Source organism: Phragmites australis, chromosome 6 (assembly GCF_958298935.1).
Source record: "Phragmites australis chromosome 6, lpPhrAust1.1, whole genome shotgun sequence".
NCBI classification, from domain to species: domain Eukaryota; kingdom Viridiplantae; phylum Streptophyta; class Magnoliopsida; order Poales; family Poaceae; genus Phragmites; species Phragmites australis.
The window spans coordinates 3809315-3830447 of NC_084926.1; the positions used below are offsets into that span (position 1 = coordinate 3809315).

The 21133-nt window shown below is 39.3% G+C and overlaps 2 protein-coding genes across 4 annotated transcripts; both read left to right on the plus strand.

Moving 5' to 3' along the window:
• Positions 1 to 898: 898 nt before the first annotated feature.
• On the plus strand, positions 899 to 1646 carry LOC133920356 (calmodulin-like protein 5). Its single transcript, XM_062364972.1, has one exon. It carries the CDS (start codon positions 1119 to 1121, stop codon positions 1413 to 1415), a length of 297 nt encoding a protein of 98 aa, XP_062220956.1. The 5' UTR covers positions 899 to 1118; the 3' UTR covers positions 1416 to 1646.
• A 1241-nt stretch (positions 1647 to 2887) lies between these two features.
• LOC133921161 (DNA repair and recombination protein RAD54) lies at positions 2888 to 15596 on the plus strand. 3 transcript variants are annotated; one of them, XR_009910222.1, is made up of 23 exons: positions 2888 to 3346; positions 4643 to 5020; positions 5294 to 5380; positions 5514 to 5754; positions 5872 to 5997; positions 6085 to 6141; positions 6235 to 6321; positions 6833 to 6928; positions 7109 to 7159; positions 7365 to 7439; positions 7544 to 7630; positions 8109 to 8200; positions 8273 to 8405; positions 9706 to 9825; positions 9909 to 10022; positions 10122 to 10205; positions 10314 to 10388; positions 10466 to 10524; positions 11203 to 11395; positions 11493 to 11591; positions 11963 to 12380; positions 12535 to 12597; positions 14967 to 15596. XR_009910222.1 is itself a non-coding variant. In XM_062365930.1 (21 exons), exons 1-21 carry the CDS (start codon positions 3033 to 3035, stop codon positions 12275 to 12277), a joined length of 2883 nt encoding a protein of 960 aa, XP_062221914.1. In that variant the 5' UTR covers positions 2888 to 3032; the 3' UTR covers positions 12278 to 12443. The 3 variants fall into 3 exon arrangements, 1 of the variants encoding a protein (XP_062221914.1); XR_009910221.1 differs by having other exon boundaries at positions 12545 to 12597; XM_062365930.1 differs by lacking the exons at positions 12535 to 12597; positions 14967 to 15596 and having other exon boundaries at positions 11963 to 12443.
• The last annotated feature ends 5537 nt before the right edge of the window (positions 15597 to 21133 follow it).

The following is a 21133-nucleotide window of genomic DNA, read 5'->3' on the forward strand; positions in this document are numbered from 1 at the left end:
TTCGTTTCTCCGTATTGAAGTGTATGTGTCAGGGGACAGAAGAAGGTACCCAAGACTTGAATGGACATAGTAAATTCCCTGCTCATTGGTTTTCTCGGCCTTGAAGACCGCTAGTCCGCTACCCAAGCCACATGGGAAAACTTTGGAAGTTCAATACTAAATTGTACTATAATTTCTTCTTATCCTGGCTAAAACCAGCTGTAGGACGGATTACTTGTGATATAAGGCAGCATCAACTTTGGATTTGTTGAAATTCTTGGCCGACGCTTACCTAATTGCGAAGGCTAAGTGTGATTGCTTCTCAGAAGCAACCTAACCATTACGAATATGTGAGCAGCGTCGCGTCTCATCTTCTAGAAACAGAGCACGGTTGCTTGGTTACGAATGACGACACGGATTAATCCTGATGCCATGAAGAAAGGGAGTCGAGAAGAGCAAAGTATCACCGGGGGCGCCATTTATGGAGACCGATCTGGTCGGGTTAGGAAACAATCTCCTAGAGAAGTACACGGGATAGACTACCATCTTCTAGAGATATACAAGAGATAAACTACCCAATTAGTTAGAGAGCTATACAAGGAAATGAATCGCTAACAGTGTATCAGTGCTTTGCTCAGTTCAACGTTGTTGCCAGATAGACCACCAAAGGAGCACGAGCAACAGGACCATTGTTGCATGCGCAGCAAATGTAGAAGGCCGGCTGCCGATCAAAGGCGAAGGCATCTGATTCTTGCGTTTCCATCCACGAATTCTGGTCTCCTTTCTTGTTACAAGCAACGAATCTTAACCATCTGTCAAAAAAGCAAGCCGTCTCCGAGGTTAGGCCCCTCAATTCTCCTCTGCCTAACAATGCGCACGAATTCTCCGCCCCCGTGTCGTCCTGGTCCATCGGTCCATGACCGTCGTCGTGCTCGTATCAGACGAGCGAGAAACGTGCGGCAACCGAACTGCAAATCTCCGGCGCCTTCCGGCCTAACTGCACACACAGGGAGACAGTATATATACGGAACAGCATTGGTATCTATCGGTCACAACTCACGATCTCGTGGATACTGGATAGCTATTACCGTGTCAGGCAGACGAGGAGAAGTCACGAACGTGCTGAGAGCAGTGCAAGGATGGCGTTCATGCGGTACTACCGAGCGCTGCCGCAGGGGGAGACGACGGTGGAGGAGTTCAGGGCGTGGCTGAGCCAGTTCGACGAGAACGGCGACGGCCGGATCAGCCGGGAGGAGCTGGAGCAGGCGCTGCGCAGCCTCAACCTGTGGTTCGCGCGGTGGAAGGCGCGGGAGGCGATGCGCGCGGCCGACGCCAACCGCAACGGCACGGTGGACGGGGACGAGATGGGCAGGCTGTACGCCTTCGCGCACAAGCACCTCCACATCAAGATGAGCCAGCTGGAGGAGTACTGGTAGGGCGTGCACGAGTCGTCACCTCGTTGTAAATTACAGTGAAGTGTAAACACTAGTATCTGTGTATTTATTTATGTTTCGCGATGTATGATGATCATTTTCGACGAGTGCGGGAGTTCATTCTGCAGCGATTTCGTTGTAAATTTTTCTAACTCGAAGAAATGCAAGGATGCACGAATGATTTCATTGTAAATTAGAGCGACGTGTGAATATCACTTGTATTCTTTTGCGAGATTTGATAATCGTTCTAGGTTTTTTAAGAAAAGGGGTGATTTTATTCAATTAAACACAAACATAGTACAATAAAAAATCTGTAAAATAAAAAGCAAAACAACCACAGAACACTAACACCCCTAAACTATTTTGAATGCCGCTACCAAGCTAGATCGAAGAAACCGACACCGATACTTCCCATACCAACGAGATAGGGCTGATGAAGGCTATCGACTTTTTAGAGCCACATAAACAGCGCAAAGCGCTATTAGAACGATGAATGCACCAAGTAACCCCATCAAATAAGGTAGGATACATTTTTCCCTTTTGAATGAAGTAGAAACAATAATACCACTAGAAACCAACATAGTAAATCAGCCGGTCGAATAACAAAAGAATCTCGAAGGTTCATCCACAACGTAGAATCCAAAGAGAGACAAAAGCACCGATGGATCACTCGGTAAATGCACCGGGAAAACAAAACTAACCTAGAAACTAAACTAGAAAGAAAATAAACTACAAACTACAAACCCACGAGGGACATCGGCTGCCATCAAGGCAAGGGGGTCAGCTGAGGATCCCATCGTGTCGCCTTATTCGCCTCCGAAGTCACTCGCTCGAGTCGCCTCTGGAACCTGGAAGACTCATGTATAATAATCATTCTCGGCTAGTTTTGTATCGGCGTGAGTTCATTCCCCCTCCTTGACCCAGTTTGTAGCAACCAGAGGACCGAGCTGGGCTTGGTTGGGCTAGCCCCACCATCGTTCGGGCAGCCTATCCAAGTTTGATCCACTCGCGTGCCTCACTAGTTTTTTTCTGCTCTTTGGAGTAGAGGCTGAGTTAAGTCATACACGAGCTGGGTGCTTTAGACTTAGATATTTTTCTAAGCAGATATGTGTAGAGTATAGACTGTATGTCTTAGCTTATATAGAAAGATAAGTGTGGGTGAGTATATATGTGTGGTGTGAGTCTTTATTTGAGTTCAAATACTTCGATGATAGGCCTACTCAAAAAAAAGTTTGTAGCATCCAAAGCCTTTCGTTGCTTGATGGACGGCTTGGATCTTACCTGAACGGTTCACAGGGTTTGCCAACCAGCTCTGCATCTCAGATCAGGCCGTTCACCGCGATCCAATTTCGGATGGGCTACGTTGGGCCGCCCGAGATAGGCCCAATTTGCTCCCTAGAGGCCTTAGCTTGGCCCAATCGTGTCTCTATTTTTCCCGCATCTTCCCCTGCACGCTTCCCCTTCGTACCGCCAAAAATTCTGCAGCGCTTCCCAATTCGTCCAGCAACCAAACCCGCCTCTTCGCTTCCAATCCCCCAAGTTGAACAGCAATCGAAGCTCCAGAGAGACCACTCCATCCATCCAACCCCGTTTCGGCTGCTCCACTTGGGAGGAGAGGTGATGCCCTCGAGGAGGAAGTACAACCGCCCCCGCAGCGATGTGGAGGAGGAGGAGATCGCCGCCATCTCCTCCGATCCGGACGAGTCGGGGTTGGAGGCGGAGCGCGGGGCGGGGGCGGACGACGATGACGAGGAGTACGTGGAGGAGAGCAGCGACGCGGGTACCGGCGACGGAGCGGAGGAAGGATGCAGCAGCGACAGCAGCGAGGGCTGTGACGGCGACCGCGGCGGTGGGCGGCCACTTCGGGCCGGGCGGCGCGGCGTGACGGCGCCCGATAAGGAGAGGAAGTCGCAGAACGTGGATGCTCTCGTCAGGTATGATCCAAGGCGACCATTTTGGCTCCGCTAGATTAGTGGATTTTGTCTGAGACATATGCGACTGTGAGGCTGGTGCTGTACTGATTGCCATATTATCGCCGATTACTAGGGTTTGAATATGTGCTGATCTAGATTCAGATGTTGGCTAGATTTTTTGATAAATGCTTATGAATTTTTAAACGATAGCCTTGTGAGTTTCTGATGAAAATTTCTCAGTAGTAACCCTTCCCCAGTGATACAGTAAGTCGCGTTTGAATCAGATACTTCACAGTTGGCTGCATTAGATCCAGTTCATTTACAAGTTCATAACATAAACCAAAGACAAAACCCCACTACACTGGCTTGTTTGGACAAAAATGGACTAGGATTAAATCCCCATTCCCATGTGGAGGTAATTCAACTAAATTTGAAACTTAAAAATGTGACAGGGCTTGATCCAATTGGATTGGTATTGATGAGCTTATTTCCTGATGGAATATGTTCTAGAATATCTAAGGCCTAAGCCTTGGATGTTATTACTTGGTTCAAGCTGCCTGTTTAACTTAACACCATGAGCCGTCAAGTCTGGCAAGCAATATCATAATTTCAGGAGTATTATGAAGAATGGCTTAATTCTGACTAATCATACCTTACTACCTGATAACACTTAACGCCACGAGTTTTAACAATTTTCTGAACCAAGGGACAATGGGAAAGTAACATGATATAATATTATGAAAAACTTAATAGATTAATGCTCATTTTGCATGTTTGTGCTATATCATATGCCATGTATTACTTTCATTAGATAATATGGATGGAACGGGCAATATAGGTGCAGGGTACCTGCGAGAAGCTCATGGATTAAGTCTGTAGCTCAGTACGCATAAAAAACAAATAATTGCTGTCTGATATGATATAGTATGGCCTTGCGTGAGCATGGGATTGCTCTGTAGTATGGATAAACCTATGAGTTATCTCTCTGGCAGGGTCCTATACTACTATGGGTGCAGAGATGGTATTGAAAATAATACTAGCATTTGTGTGATTCACTGGAACCCAGAAATCTCATTGGATTCGGTCAGTTAATTTTGGGCTACTGGAACCTTCATCTTCCATCTGATGTTCGTTTAGCTAGTGTTCAGTTCAAGCTTTTTTGACCCCTTATAGTGTTAAATTTAGATCTGTCATGTTCGTTCAGCTTTCCTCGTACCCACAGAAATTGTTTTGGCCTGATCGACAATCGATTAACAACACATTGACAATATATATTTTTTTGACTATATTTGTCCTTTCTTTTCTGTTTTTTGTCAGGGGGAATCTGGTGGTAAGGAGGCAGCCACTTATTCCACGTATTCTTTCAGTTTCTGACGCGGCAGCAATAGCTCGAAAACCATTCAAGCCTCCGTGCAAAAATGGATATAGTGAGAATAATGAGCAGCTTACTCAGCGCCTTTCAGCTCGTAAAAGATTTGTCCCATGGGGTTCAATGCAGACATTTGCAGTTATACACAATCTTCCACAGTCGCCTGCCATTGCTAGTGATAATTCCTTGGAAAAGGAGGAACCTCTTCCACCTGGCATAGAGTCATTGATTTTGTGGCAACGTGACGAATGTGACAAGGAAAATAGCAATTTTGCTGCAATCGAAGTTGATCACCTGCTTGTGCGTTACCTCCGGCCCCATCAAAGGCATGCTCTTCTGTTATTGTTTTTTTTTTCTGAACACTCTTACACACTAGATTTCGTAAGTTTTAGTGATGCATATATAAATTGCCACTGATATGTCGTTTGAGGGTAAAACCATTGCATGTCCCTGATGCTATTTAACTTACGTGGCACATATATGTACCTTCTCTTTTAACAAAAAGAAATGCTGATTTGTTCTTTGTTGTGAAGAATGTAAGATGATAATTATGATTTAGTTTAGCTTACGTCTCTTTACATGCTTATGCTCTAATGCAGGGAAGGAGTTCAATTTATGTTTGATTGTGTCTCTGGGTCGTTGAGTGGTGATGGCATTTCTGGTTGCATTTTAGCTGATGATATGGGGTAATAAGCTGGACCAAATCCCTCCCTCTCTTATACAAAATTATACTTAAATAAATTTTTATTGCTTTGTTACGTTTTTTATCTGATCACTGTGATATAAAGCTACTTCTAACCTTACGTTACACTTGTCCAGATTGGGGAAGACTTTACAGTCGATAACTTTACTATATACCCTTCTTTGTCAAGGCTTTGATGGTAAGCCAATGGTTAAAAGGGCTGTCATTGTAACCCCCACAAGCCTAGTGAGCAACTGGGAATCGGAGATATTTAAGTGGTTAAAGGGAAAAGTGCAGCTGCTTGCCCTCTGTGAAAGCACTCGTGCTGATGTTCTTTCCGGAATAGAAAGTTTCTTAAAACCCTTGAGCCGTCTTCAGGTTTTCTTTTGCCTACTCATTATTTTATTAAATATTCACAATGCTATACTAATTTGAACCAAACAGCAAGTTGATAATGTCTGCTCAAAATATATGTTTGCTATGAATTGTCTTCAGGTACTTATCATATCTTATGAGACCTTCCGTATGCATTCTTCAAAATTTGAAAGACCGGGCAGCTGTGACCTTCTCATATGCGATGAGGCCCATAGGCTGAAAAATGATCAGACACTGACAAATAAGGTTTGTCATTTTTACACACTATTCGTTTGCACTTGGATTCCTCTCTGACTTTGTTCTGCTGAAAGCACTAAAACACTTCATGTGTAGGCCTTGGCTGCCCTTCCTTGTACACGACGCATCCTCTTGTCGGGTACCCCAATGCAGGTATTTTTTTTGTTACCCCCTTCCCCCGCCCCATGCATGTGTTTGAACAATTGATGTGAACTTTGATCTGTTCATTTCTTTTTTGTGCTGCAGAATGATCTTGAAGAATTCTTTTCAATGGTAAATTTCACAAATCCAGGGGTTCTAGGGGACGCTTCATATTTCCGCCGATATTATGAAGTAAGTATGGAGCTTAATACGAATCAAGTTATACTGCTAAATTACGAGTTACCTCTGTTCATTCACAGACAATTAGTATTTTTATTTATGCCCTGCTAGCCATTGACTTCTAGCCCATTAAGCCTGTAAGTAGCCCCTGTGAGGCCCAGAACCAACAGCCATTGAGGCATCCGTGTATATGTTAATCGCTGCTCGGTGCTTTCTTTCTCCTGTCTCTCAAGACGAAAAAATTCTGGTTTATTAATTCTCAAGAGGACAGCATTTTTTTAGAATGTTTGTGGATATATATACTTTTTGCAATGATCTTGAACTTGGTTTTGTTTTCGAGTTGAATATATTAGAACTTGTAAGCAAAAGAACAAAAACTCATTTCGTTTTAAAAAAAGACATGATTAGATTTGTCGTTCAGTTTTTTCTTTTACTTGTGCACCTCTAATCACGTGGGATGCCATATGCCTGTTAACTTCATCCTGTATTCTTTTTGCTCTGTATTGTCCACCCCTAAATGAAGGCACCTATCATTTGTGGAAGAGAGCCTACTGCAAGTGCAGAAGAAAAGAAGTTGGGATCTGAGAGATCTGCTGAGCTCAGTGCAAAAGTAAATCAGGCAAGTCTTTTCCTGTTTCTGAATTTGGTCCATGCTACAGGATCTTTCACTGTGTTTATGATTGGCACTTGATGCTGTCTTGCGCTATTAAAGCTGTTTAGATGTATTTCCTTATACTGTTTTAGTGCTTGGCAAAGACTAATTGAATTGTGATGGTTTCTGTTTCTCTATGGTACTCAGTTTATATTGAGACGAACAAACGCTCTGTTATCCAATCACTTGCCTCCAAAGGTATGCCTATCTGTTTAGTTAAACATTTTTAAGTTTTCTGTATTGTGTAAGTTTAACTAATATGTTCATTGCACTTTTGATTGAAGTGAAAATTGTATATTGTCCTATTTATTTTCTCACAAGGATTTCCCTTCTAATCTTTGAAGAAGATTTTCCTTTCATTTTGGAAATGCTTATCATCCTAATTAACATTGCTTTTGTATAGATTGTTGAAGTTGTGTGCTGCAAGCTGACTCCTTTGCAGACCACACTGTACAACCACTTCATACATTCCAAAAATGTAAGAACCTAATTTTACATGCTCAGAGTCTCAAATGACTTTTACTAGGTAGATGCTAAACAGTAAGAGTTATATTTTCAACAATCTATTGTTGATCCTTTCAGGTTAAACGCTTGATATCTGAAGAAGCAAAGCAATCCAAAATTCTGGCATATATTACTGCTCTTAAGAAATTATGCAACCATCCAAAGGTAAATAATCTTTAATGTTTCATTCGAGATGCATTTGTCTTGGTCTTTCAGCTAAAGTAGTTTAAACAATAAGCTTCCTCAGAGCGATTTGTAGTTAATGTTATATATCTCTTTTAAACAGTCGGATTAAGCAAGAACAATGTAATTTTTTGTCTGGTAGTTAACATGTGCTATTCTATATTTCATACTGGAATTCTCAGAATTTCTAGGCAGCCCTTATTTATCTGATTGTTAACATGTCCTATTCTGTATGTCATATTGGGATTCTGATTTTCTAGGCAAGCCTCTTGATGGTACTTAATTTTTCCATGAATCTGTGCCCTGTACAGATCGATAGAAATCCATAAATAAGGTATAACGAAATGGGCCACGTCTGCTTGCATGTTGTTGCTGGCCATCCTGCATTTTGTAATTTCAGGTTTTTGTCTATAATCAAAATCCATGATGCATTTTTCAGTTGGTTATCTTAATATTGCAGCTGATCTACGACACAGTAAAAAGTAACAGTTCAGATGGCTCTGGTTTTGATGATTGTCTACGCTTTTTCCCACAGGAACTGTTTTCAGGAAGGTATATCACACTTCTCTCTCTATCTTTTCAATTTGCTAATCCAACTTAGAAGTGCTGTTTATTTTATGCAAGATCTGGATCATGGACCGGTGGAGGAGGAATGTGGGTAGAACTATCTGGAAAAATGCATGTATTGGCAAGATTACTGGGGCACCTCCGTCAGAAAACTGATGATCGTATTGTCCTTGTATCAAATTACACTCAGGTCAGGTATTTATGGTACAGTATTTTAGTATGATGTTGTCATGAGGTATAGTTGATGCACAGAATTTCAAATCTTAAAGACCTTGGAAAAACACAAATTTGTACACAATAGACAACAGCAAAAGTTTACTACTAATTGCTGAGTGCATTATTCTTTCAGATACACTGAATGTAAGTCAGTATCTTGTTGCCTAGAAAATACTCTATGCTCCCCTCTGCTATAGCATTTACCTACTCAAACCAAAAGGGCAACTAACTTTCTTCAAGTTAAACTATTAAATACAACAACAGTGAAGATTTTAATTGCTTACATATGGGAGGATGCCGAACGATGGTGGGCCGCAGGGGCGAAGAACTTGTCTGTTCTTTTAGAGAGGTTGCGTCGATGGGGCTCGGTTTTTTGATCTTAGTGGTTCCTTGTCTTCAGGTTGTTCCCTTGTTTTGTAATAGCGCGTATGTAAAGCCGTAGGGCTAGAATGTTACTATTCCATGACCTGTCCAAGGTCGCCATGTAAGACTCTATGTCTTTATTCCTTCTTAATACAAAGATGCGCAGCTCTCCTGCGTATTCGAGAAAACAACAACAACAAAGCCTTTGTCCCCAGCAAGTTGAGGTAGGCTAGAGATGAAACTCACAAGATCCAACTAAAAAGATGATAATAAAACAATAATAAATAAATATGCCAGTAATAGTACCTTTATTTATTAAATACTTCTGAAAAAAATTTGGAAGGTGGTAAGCCATTACTGGTCCTAAAATCTTCATTGCCTTTACTATCATGTTTATGATCAGACCAAATCCTTACTGTGTGGACAGAATTAGACAAACTTTGAATGATTCATGTGTTTTAACCAGTAGTCCCATAACTGGTCGGTCTATGGGTCAATCCTGTCACCAAACTTCTATCCGTTGGTACAAAAAATTACAGGTTGGCCATGCCTCATGCCTGCTTAAGACCAGAACATGGTACTTTAGATTGAAGGATAACTGACATAATTGAACTGCCTCACACTTTATTTTGGTTCATATGTTTGGTTTCCTTCTGTAACCGTCAAACATGATATATTCCAAAGCACTTGTTCTACGCATGTCCTTATTTCTGCACATCTTAAGAAGAGCCACCTACCTGTTGTGTACAACGTATTCTCCGTATGTGTGTCATCAAATGAGAACACAGTGCTTTTAAATTCCACAGATGGCCTTATTTCTTTCATGAAGAATACTACCACTTGTAATTAATTTGCTCTAGATACCTTCACAGTTGGGAATGACTAACTGTTGCCATTTTCTATAAATTTAGACATTAGATCTATTTGTGCAATTATGTCGGGAAAGAAGATACCCATATGTTAGGCTTGATGGGGCAACATCCATTAATAAAAGGCAAAAGCTGGTGAACCAATTCAACGACCTATCTAGAGTAAGTAAAAGCTGTTCTGTATCCTGAAGAACTGCTAGTCTATTACAACCTGCCATTATGTCTGAAATTACTGTATTTGGCAGGATGAGTTTGTCTTTCTACTTAGTAGCAAGGCAGGTGGTTGTGGGCTTAATTTGGTAGGTGGAAATCGTTTGGTTCTCTTTGACCCTGATTGGAACCCTGCCAATGATAAGCAGGTTAATATCTATGCATCTCTTGTTCATCACCTTTTGAAGGTTCTTTTAACTGCACGCCTTATCTGACCTGACTTCTGTGATCTATTGACATCTGGAAAGGCTGCTGCTAGAGTATGGAGAGATGGACAAAAAAAGAGAGTCTACATTTATAGGTTCTTAAGCACAGGAACTATTGAGGAGAAGGTTGCCAACCCTGAAATTTGTATTTTCAGCTACCTTTTCACATTCTTTTTCATTATCCAGTGAAGGGATGATGATTTCTAACTTTCTTGTGCTGATAATTTGATATAGGTATTTCAGCGTCAGATGTCAAAAGAAGGCCTCCAAAAAGTCATTCAGCAGGAGCAAACAGACAACAAAATGCAGGTTAAAGTAGTTATGGTGACTTTTTTCTTTTAATCCTTTAAGTGCCAAATATATTGATTTCTCATCTTCTTTTACAGGGGAGTTCTCTTTCAACCGAAGACCTGCGTGATCTTTTTACTTTTCATGAACAAGTCAGGTGAATTCTGTTCATCTGAATAGTGTGCCCTATCCTTTCTTACTAGTAGGGAAAGGCATTAACAAATGAGTTCCAAAAACCAACAGGAACCTTATGATAGTTAATCAAATGGGATCAGACATATTGGATAAATGGTGGAACTGAGTAGGAAAAACATTAGCTAACTATTTTTGTTCAATCGTTATCATCAAGTCATGCTGAACTTATTGTGGCCAACCCAACCGTTCATCCATTGCCAAATAGTGTGATATCAGTTGCCATTCATTAAGTTGGTGTAATTACCATTGCTTTCACATTCACATTCATTTGTGAGGAACTGAGGATCAAGAAGACTGCACATTCTTGTATTATGTAAAACACATAGGATTGTTAATTGATAAATTATTTTGCAAAATAGGTCACTATCATGCTTTATAGGCGGACAGTATTTTTCTTAGATAATACATGTCGAACCATTAAGGACCATGGATAAAATGTTCAAGAGTAATAGCAGTTGCTAATTTTCTGTTTAGACAAACCTGTTGCATGTCATTCTTGAAGCTAGGCCTAAATACCCTGCCATTACAAATTTTCAAAATTTGCAAAAGGTGGTTTTTGTATTCACTATTGTCATCAAGATGCTTCGCCTTAGTTGATATCCTTCATCATATTGTTGCTTACCCGCATTTGGTTGCACAGGTCTGAAATACATGAAAATTTGAAGTGTAGCCGCTGTAACAAGGATGCCAATTCGCTGTTTGATGGTAATGGTTTTGATTTAGCAGCCACTGAGCATAAGGCTTCAATATCAGGAGCACAAGATTATATTGATATAGGTGGATTTGGAGAGATATCTGGATGCTTGCAGAAAATGAATAGTTCACATCATCAGGTAGTTTGGATGACACCCTTTTTATTTGGAATCTAACTCTGCAGTAGCTTCAAACCTCAAGAGCATTCATGTTCTGTTCTATTTACGCCCTTTACAGATAGGAAGACCTTCTGAAGAAGATTTAGGAAGTTGGGGGCATCATTCGGGTCCATCAACCGTACCTGATGTTATACTCCAGTCTTCTGCTGGTGAAGAGGTGATGGCCTCAGTGCATCTGCATCTTATCAATTTGGTTCTGTAGGTCTTGTTTGTTTTTATAATCCATACATCTTAGACCTACCTTTCCCCCCAGAAGTTGTCAGTTTCCACCTCTTCCCCTGGAGCTGGATCCACATGTTCCGTTGTTCGTTCTTACGATGCTTCATTATATTTAGATGATGAAATAAAAAACAAAAACTTGCTGGAGAAGCTGCCCTTTTAACAGTTTGCATATTTAGTCTGTTTTTCGAGGGGAACAAACCTTTGGAATACAGAAAATATGTATGGCTTGCGTGCTGCAGGGTTCAGGTTAACTTTGTTTTCAGGTGACGACCATGACTGCTAACAACTGATATGTGCATATTGCAGGTTTCTTTTGTTTTCACCAATCAGGTTGATGGCAAACTTGTTCCGATTGAATCTAGGGTGCAATCAGCAACCCATCAACCAAATGGAACAGCGGCTACTGGAGAAAAAGAAGTGGGGAAAATCATTTCTCCTATCAAACCTGGGAGGCAATCCTCACTTGGCAAGAATTTGAAGATGATGGGATTTAGTTTAAAGAATTCATCTTTGAGATTTCCATCTAAGTCCAGAACAACAACACCGAACTGCTTGCCAGGGTTGAAGAAAACTAAAAGGCTCCATACTGCTTCTGATATGTCTGATGATGATTTTGTTTGAGTGTCAGAATTCAAATGGCCGTATATAATCATCTATTGCTTTGCTGCCTGTTGTATAAATATTGTCATCTGCTTTCTACAGTGTAAATACTTCATGCAAGTTGGTGAGTTAATGAGTTGTCTGAAAGAATTTCCTCATATGCTTTCATCACGATATTTTCATAAAACCAAAGGCAAGTATAATTTTTAGGTGCTAACCACCTCTAATTTAACCTGAAAAACAGTGAGCGAACCATAATCAACTGACATGGTTGTTAGTTACTTGCAGATCATTAAGAGGAAGGGCCAGAAGCCTAATCCTTGTGCATATTACCATAAAATGTGAGCTTCATTCTATTTTTTTTTCATACATTACAATTGTGTCGTGTGATGTGGGTTCTGTACTATTGCTATTTTTCTTATCTGATGCAGTGTTAAATGCTTTTGGCTGTTTTGACAAAATGTTTTTCTCTTAGTCTACGTCGTCCACGAGTGGATGGCCCATAATGAAGTTCTCCTATTGTTAACAACTTAACATGCGTTATAAGTGTAGTTTTGACAATTTATTTTGTTTAATGATTATACTAGTACATTACAACATACTTCTCCACATGACCTTTGGGATTGTACCCATCCTGTCCAAAGTTGTTCAACGTGTAGCCGAGACCCAAATAAAGGTTCAGAGAAAAGTGAGGTCTGCCCCAAGGACAGGAGACCAACTGGTAGATTTAAGCATGTCATTCCAACAAACAACTAGACCAACCACTTCGATGATATGCTTTCACCTCCAGCTGTCCTTTGTTTAGGGCTTACCATGTGGTGACAGCCACACTTTTTAGTTATGTAAAAGCTTGACGTCTGTACTGTTCCGCTCACCCCCTTGGCATAGTCAAATAATCCTGGCTATAGTGTCATCTTGGATTAATGTCAAATGGAAGAGATGAGCCTTTTAACTCTGAGCATCGGTTGTAGGGATGAGTGTTCCTTAATTCCCATGCAAATATAATTTTGCTGTAATACACTGGCAGTATTTTTTTGGGGGGGGGGGGGGGGATCATGCTTCGTATATTTGTTGGTATGTTGATAATTAGAGTTTGGACCCTCCTACATAGTTGAAATGTGTACCCCCAGGGAAAAAATCTGTTGGTTTTCCCCCTGAGATCTGTAGGATTAAAGGTAGGAGTTGGGGTCACAATGAGGCTGGTCTTCATTCCCATCCCTCACATGTGCAGTCATAAAAGTTAAATACATTACTGTAAGTAAAGAATTAGTGCTGTTCATGTGCTCACATGGGTGATCTAGATCTCAAGAGCTTTGGCTAAACCTTGTCGGTTTGACCATCATGAGGTACTTCGGGTCTTCATGCGAGTTAGCTTCTGAGTCTCTTGATAGGTTAGTCTCCCTTTGAATCATGGTTTAACTTCATTTACTTGAGATCATTCTGAATTCTGATCAGTGGGTTCATCATTTGTTGCAAATATGGCCTTGTTTTTGTAAGTACACTGTGCAAAGAATCTTAGAATACTGCATAACTGAATCATTTGTTTTTACATAGTGACACAGCACTTTAGAACACTTTATCACTTAATCTTATGCTCTGGACTAGAAATGTTAGTTGTACAAATTAACAAGCATTTTACTTGAGACAGACCTTTTTTTTTTTGTGATTTCCATGGAGCACGTCAATTCGCTTTCTCAGCACAAGAATCATGCTTCCTGGAGTATATTTCTGTGAAATATTTCATGGCGTATGATACTAGTATAAATTTAAGTACAGCGATGTTGATCATTTTGTCCTGCTGCCGGTCAATCTGCCATTTAGGCAATACAAAACTCTGTTACCATGTTTGTTAGAAACTTGGAATCATGAAACCACATTAGTATTTAAAACAGTCCTATTTCCAATAGGGGTACTGTTGTGATTTATTACAAATAGGATCAGCATTACAATGGAACAAGAAACCTTTGACTGGTCCGTTGTCACTTGAAGGAGGCACAAGACCAAGGACTTGCGTTATCATTGCCTGGTCATGAGGTGGAACCAAAATGAGGAGGATTCTTGGGGATCACATGGTCCTATTCCGAGAGGTCCATGAAGCCAGCTCACCCTGGCTAATAACAAACCAGTCAAGTATCAGTCAAATGATTTTGTCACCCCCCCCCCCACGTCTGTGCTCAGCTCATTACCTGATTCTACTTCCTGACATTTTTAAGATAGCGATTCTTTTCATCATTATGCTTGTGCTCATTTTACCTCCGGAGCTGCCAGGTTATTTTTTTTTAATTTAATTGGTAATTATTTCTACCTGATTTGTGATTTCTTACTGTTCAAAGCGTGCACAGTACAGAATTGCAGTATCCACTTATTTTTTCAATTTCTAGCCTTCAAATTATCTGGATTTGACCAACATTGGTATTATCTGGCCTTTTCTTTTGCATATGCCGGTTTTCACAAATCTATAACCCCTTCTAATTACATCACCATAAGGTGTTTCTTGAAGAGATTTGTCATCCTGTATGCGGTCCGAGCCATATAATCTACCTCTCTTTTTGACGTTAGGACTAGAAACTTTTTCGATTATTTGTTTTGATCCCAGGTTACCCTGCATTTGGAGATCTTAACGCGTAGTCGCTTTCTCCCTGAACATCATATTTGTTCACATCTAATGACGGTCGCTTTCTGGGCTCATCTGGTGTGCTCTTCTCCTCAGGTTCTCAGCAGCTGGTCCCGAATCCACGGCAAGAAAGCTACCGCCGGCCTACACTCCACGCCCCGCAGTTGGACCGTACGGCTTTCTTGTTCCTGGGTATTCGGTTCATGAACGAAGCCTCCAATCCCATCGTCCTGCATGTTTTCCAACAGTCCCCCGGTATGATTTTGTGTGGCGTGGTGGATCACCATGTGTTCAATGAGGACAGCGACTGTTGTCTACGCCTTGGAGCCTTATCTCCCCTGCAATTATGTATTGGTGCTTGTACTCCACTGGGAATGCACAAAAGGTTGGCCTGGTGTATACTACTCAATCATTAGATGTTGCTCGATAACACTAATCATCCTATAGTACTACTAGGAGCAAACAAAATCTAGACACGACGATAAGATCGATTTCGACGCAGGCCCTCAATATTATGAACGTATGGAATACCGATTATTCTCACTGTCCTAAAAAATTGGCAAGTTGGTCCTGGTAGACGGTGGTATACATGAAACAAGGGTCCTCCAGATTTTCTGTGCGATTGGCTGGTCGGACTTTATAATCAGGTTACTTGTCATCGTTTCTTTGTACGTTCTGGTGGTGACTGTTGGTAACTAGAAGCTAGTGCCTCCGTTGTTTTTGATGTTCTCAAATGCGTGTAAACGATTTGAAACTTTGACACGTGAAATGACAATTGATCTTTTGTTGAATTTATTTTCCATAGTCATTATTGTTTTATAGTTTTTCTAACACGTTGTATGTGACTATCAAGCATGTGCGTTTGAGATGGTTGATGTCGAACCAAGGCATTGGAGAGAATGGAGATAGTACTGACAATGTGATCAGTACATTTAATTAGGATGTAATGGTAGTTTGAGGTTTGCATTTCAGGCTTGGAGGGCTAATTATGTACTATTTTGGTGGGTGTTTTAGTTTCTTTTTTGACCGGCGAGTTCTAAATGTACCTTGACCACATGGTTTTGCTTTCTCAGCGGTAAAGGAATACATTGACGTTAAATAAAAGGTAAATGCACTCCATTACTGTAGTACAATAGATTGTGGACAACCTGCAGCTCGATAAAAAGAGAAGCTACAGCTTATGGTGCCCGAACCACGTGCGTACCTGCTGAGAAGGGGGTACTAGAATTAAATTTATCCAACCACCAGGTTGGATTGTAGACTGTACCTTCGCAATATCGCAAGGAACGTGCATGGAGTCCCGTACAAATATAGTTTGACCATAGTCAAACCAAGCCCAAGCATTTGCCACCTATTCAAGCAACTGTGCCCTCTTGTATAAAGAGTATTTATGGTGTGAATTGTAACGAACAGTATAGAGAATAGAGAATAAAACTCTTTCATTCATTGATCAATGTATTTACATATTTATACATGATAAAAGGACATAATAACATACCTATTAAGGAGATATCCATTCTCAATAGACACAATTGTTGATAATTGATCATATGGTTACACTAAAAAGTGTCTATTTATAACACTTACACTTGATCAATTATTCTAGTTGTAAATTTCTTGTTTAAAACTAAAATCCTACGGGAACAACGAGGAGAAAATTATATATTGATATGCCATTAAAATCCAGTGAAAAAATATAAGAAGAAAATGATATGATATATATTTATTATTGCCTTATTGTAAGCTCGTACGAGTAACCTAGTAAAGAAAAATTTATTTGTGAGCTTAAAGAAGATTAATTATGATATATGGATCATATTAAAACCTTTAAAAACCTCTTGAGGAAATAAGAGAAATAATAGTGATATCCAGTTAAAAATTATTTAAAACATAGTGAAAAAATTAGGAGAAAATGATACAACATATATTGATTATTGTCCCTTCGTAAATTCATATGAGAAAACCTTTAAAAATAAAAACTTATAAGCGAGTTTAGAGGACAATAGATATGTCTTTGATACCTCCTTAAAAACCCTAAAAGGGAAAAAATAAAAGATATGATATATGATCTTGTGTAGATATTGTCTCATTAAAAATCTTATATGAGAAACCGTATAGGAAAAACTCATAAAGAAAAAAAGTGCAATATAACATGAACATGTTATTATTTAGGTATCAACTCCCCCTCAACCTTGCAAATCTTGTAATCGTCGCATACCAATTCGGTGAATGATTTTTTTTTTTTGGAATGCAGAAGTTGGTAAAGACTTATTGAATAAATCAGCGAGATTATCACATGATTTAGTTTGCAAGATATCTATCTTCCCATTATGAGGATAGAACAATTTATGAACAATATGTTTGGTTATATTGCTATTTATGTAACATTTTTGCATTTGAGCAATGCATGATAAATTATCTTCATAGATAATGGTTGTTGATTCAATGGAACCTATACCACATGATTGTTGTATATGTTTGATCATTCTGCGAAGCCATATACATGTCTTTGATGTTTCAGAATGATTAGTGAAAATAACCACTGAAATCTGTTTTGACAACTCCTATGAGATATCTATATCACCATAAAATCAGTATGTGATATGATGTTATGGGGATCAGTTATATAGCTACAATCTGGATATCCTACTATTATCATAAATTATTTTTTCTGATAGAAAAATCTAGATCTTTGGTACCATAAAGGTATCTGTGGATATCTTCTTTGACTCTTGCCTAATGACGTTGTTAGAGCTATGCTATTTAAGCTAGCAAGTTATCTGCAAATGTAATATCAGGTCTGTCGTGATTTGCAAGATATATGAGCACTTTGATGTCACTGAGATATAGAACTTTATATTCAATGTTCATCCAATATATGAATGGATCTTGATTCATATTTAAGGATTGAATGATAATACGTGTTTTGATGGATATGATTGTCCAATATCATTTGGATACTGGTGGAATGATAGATAAATAATCCTGAAAGAATATGCTCAATTTGTAGACTTAAGCGAAATTTATTTTTACCCAAATCATTCTCTCAAATTCCGTATTTAAGATGATTACATATATTGCCGTGTATGGTTTGGAGATGATACAAAATCCAATTGGGATTTCATATAAACACAGATATAATCATTGTGGTTGGAGTAACCCTTATGTGGAAAAAAAATTAATTAGCCAGTTGTACCACAATCAACTTAACTGCTTGAAGTCATGAAGTGACTTTAAACTGTACACAATATATATTGCGATTTATATTTAGATTCAGAATGCAAAGTTCATTAGAGACTTATATATCTGAATCTATCTAATTCATTTAATCTTCCAATGATATTGAATATGAGAACATAATTTTCACACATACCATAGGGTATATAACATCGTAATTGATATCGGTTCTCTACATGAACCCTTATGCTACAAGCCTTACTATTTCACCACCTTATGAAATGAAAATCCATTTTGCTTCCGTAGGGAAGACATGCGAAAGCGATTCTCCCTAATTACCATATTTGGTTTGACCAAGTTGAGTTTTAAGGCACTCTGCCTAGGACTTTTGGTCAGAATCCAATTGAAGATGTACAACCATTTTGAGGAGAAATATATATCGATAATTTGTAGTCTTTGGTATTGATTGATTCTATAGAATCAATATAGTTTGTAAAAATATTATCATGTTTAACTCCATGTATTTCCGAAAACAATGAAGTTAGGATGTTCCCATGACCCAGCACATGAATTTGTGTACATATTTATGCTGGACATTTGGATATTGAACATCCATAGGCGTTTATATATTGAATATTCACAATATGTCTATAAACTTATTGTTTTTGCATTTACTGCCTTAGAGGAGGGACTCCTCTGTTATCTTGTGCCACTCCACCAGGTTGTATGAAACTGGCATGCATCCTGGCTCGCGGGACTCTTTCACAGAATTCCAACAACAAGCCTACAAAATAGGGTGGAAAGGGGGTTCACGGTAGCTTGCAAGAAACTTTATCCTTTGTGACCGTACTTCTCTTTCTTATTTTGGTTTGGGAGTTCAGTGGTTTTGTTTGGTACCTCCACTCTTTCTGGCACATTCCTAGTAGAAATGTAGGATTTGGTGACACATTTGTTGCCAGTAAATGTATCTAGCAAGTTATTTGCAATATGTTGTAAATATAAAATGTTCTAAATAAGGATTCAGATATCAGGTACATAGATATGAGGACTGTATGTTAACGTGTATGACATTCTCTTATAATTTATGAAATTCATTGTGATATTAATCTCCCACTAATACCGAGAAATATCCTCAAATATTATGAGCATACAAGCAAAGTATATATCCCGTGTGAGGGACTCAAGATATTATATGATTGATAGATAATTATACCTCATATGGATCTTCAATGCTTTTTTTATGTATATTGTATGGTGGTGATATCAGTACGTGCAAAACATAACCGATTTGCAGATGAGAAATACTTGATTGAGGCCAAATTTTCACGTCTTAACTGCAACAGAGGGAGTCGTGTGATTACATTTGGATGAATTTGGTTTAATAATGCGGAAAAGTTGTATGTCACCAACAAGATGTTGGCAAATTGCAATTCGATGGTTGGTCATGTAGATAATTTGATTTTCTTGATGAGATATTTAGCTAGACTTGTGGATGTGCATATATGGTACTTAATGAAGTAATACATATATTGAGTCAGAATAAACTTGGTATTCTCTTGCACAATATTGCTGCTGTAAGATCCTATCAGCAGCAAGCATAGTAGATAAAGTTATCTTTATCTTTTTTTTTGTATCTGTAGGTTCTTTTCCGCAAAAACACAACTTTGAGCGGATTTTATGAATAGCATGATTAATCTCCGACGGACTTCAAGTCCTATAGTTAAAGATGTGACCATTCATGGTATGCTTCGTACAAAATTATTGCCTTTTGCTGTTCATATCTGGTTTTAAGAGTTAGCCATAGAGTGCTCGGATTCTCTTCCATCGGTGTCACATTCCAATTTTCATAATCGCATGATTAAATTTAATTATGCGACATTAGCATCATAATTAAATTTGAGGTAAAATATTTTAGCACACTAGAATACTTCGGTTTGAATCAATTGGATAAGAGAAAGAATTTGAGTTAACTAAAATTTGAGATTAATTAATTAGGTTGAGGCTTGGTTAATTCACCATTAATTCTTTACAAATCCAAAATTAGTGAAACCAATTTTTGTAGTCTCCTTATGACTTGTTCTAACTAGGAAAAATATTTTCATGCTTTATATGGTATATTTTATAGAAATTCATCATATGCATATTGTAGCATGTATTGTTGCATTTCACTCATGTTCATCATTGCAAGTGCTTTTCTTCAGTGAACAAGGAGTCGGAGCGTGATACGATCGTGGTTAAAGATGACTCTAATCTTCCGGATTTCTGCGAGTGTTTTTTGGGCAATTATAGGCAGCCACCTGAGCAACAATGCAAGTAACTAATCATATTGCACCTTTGTTCAATTGAATGAAGTTTAAAATTGATAAATTATGCTTATGTATATTGCATGTTTAGCGAGTCGGCATTGGGTATAAATGGGTAGATCTTATGTTGATTGCATTAGCTCTACCTTGAGATATTGATTACCCACATCTTTGTAGCCTTGAGAGCATGTTGTCATCTAAGTACAAATTCGACCTAAGTGTTTAGCAATGCATAGGTCATCGATAGAAGTCGAGCGGTGGAATGTTCCATCATTCGTGAACTATAGGTTTAATTATTGTTCACAATAATTTTAACCTTAACAGGTTGTTGATGATGGTTGGATGAGTGATGAGTATGAGGCGAGATGTGGGTCGTGTTAGGGGTGTTTTCTGCTCCGGAGGAGTTTCTCGAGGTGGTTCGGGAGAGGAATCCAGATAAAGTAGACAGCTTGTATCATTTAAGGCCGTCCGTCGGTGCTGTTGGCTTTAGCACTTACCTTACTCACCACATGGCGATCTAATAGTAAGACGAGCTGAATACCTCTGTAGCTGTGATCATTTGGTACTGAACATCGATGGTGTGAGCGGGCGGGCTTGTAAGAGGTGCTAGTTTGCTTCGGGAGTAGTTCTAGTACCTCAGCGCTGAGCGATGCATGATCCAAATAGTTGGGGTTTATTAGGGAAGGTTGACACGAGTACCCCCTTATGTGGATCTATGTGGTCGCATGAGCCGTATGGTCCTGAAGTCATGTGGGTACAGGAGTATCCCCTGTAGGGTGTAAA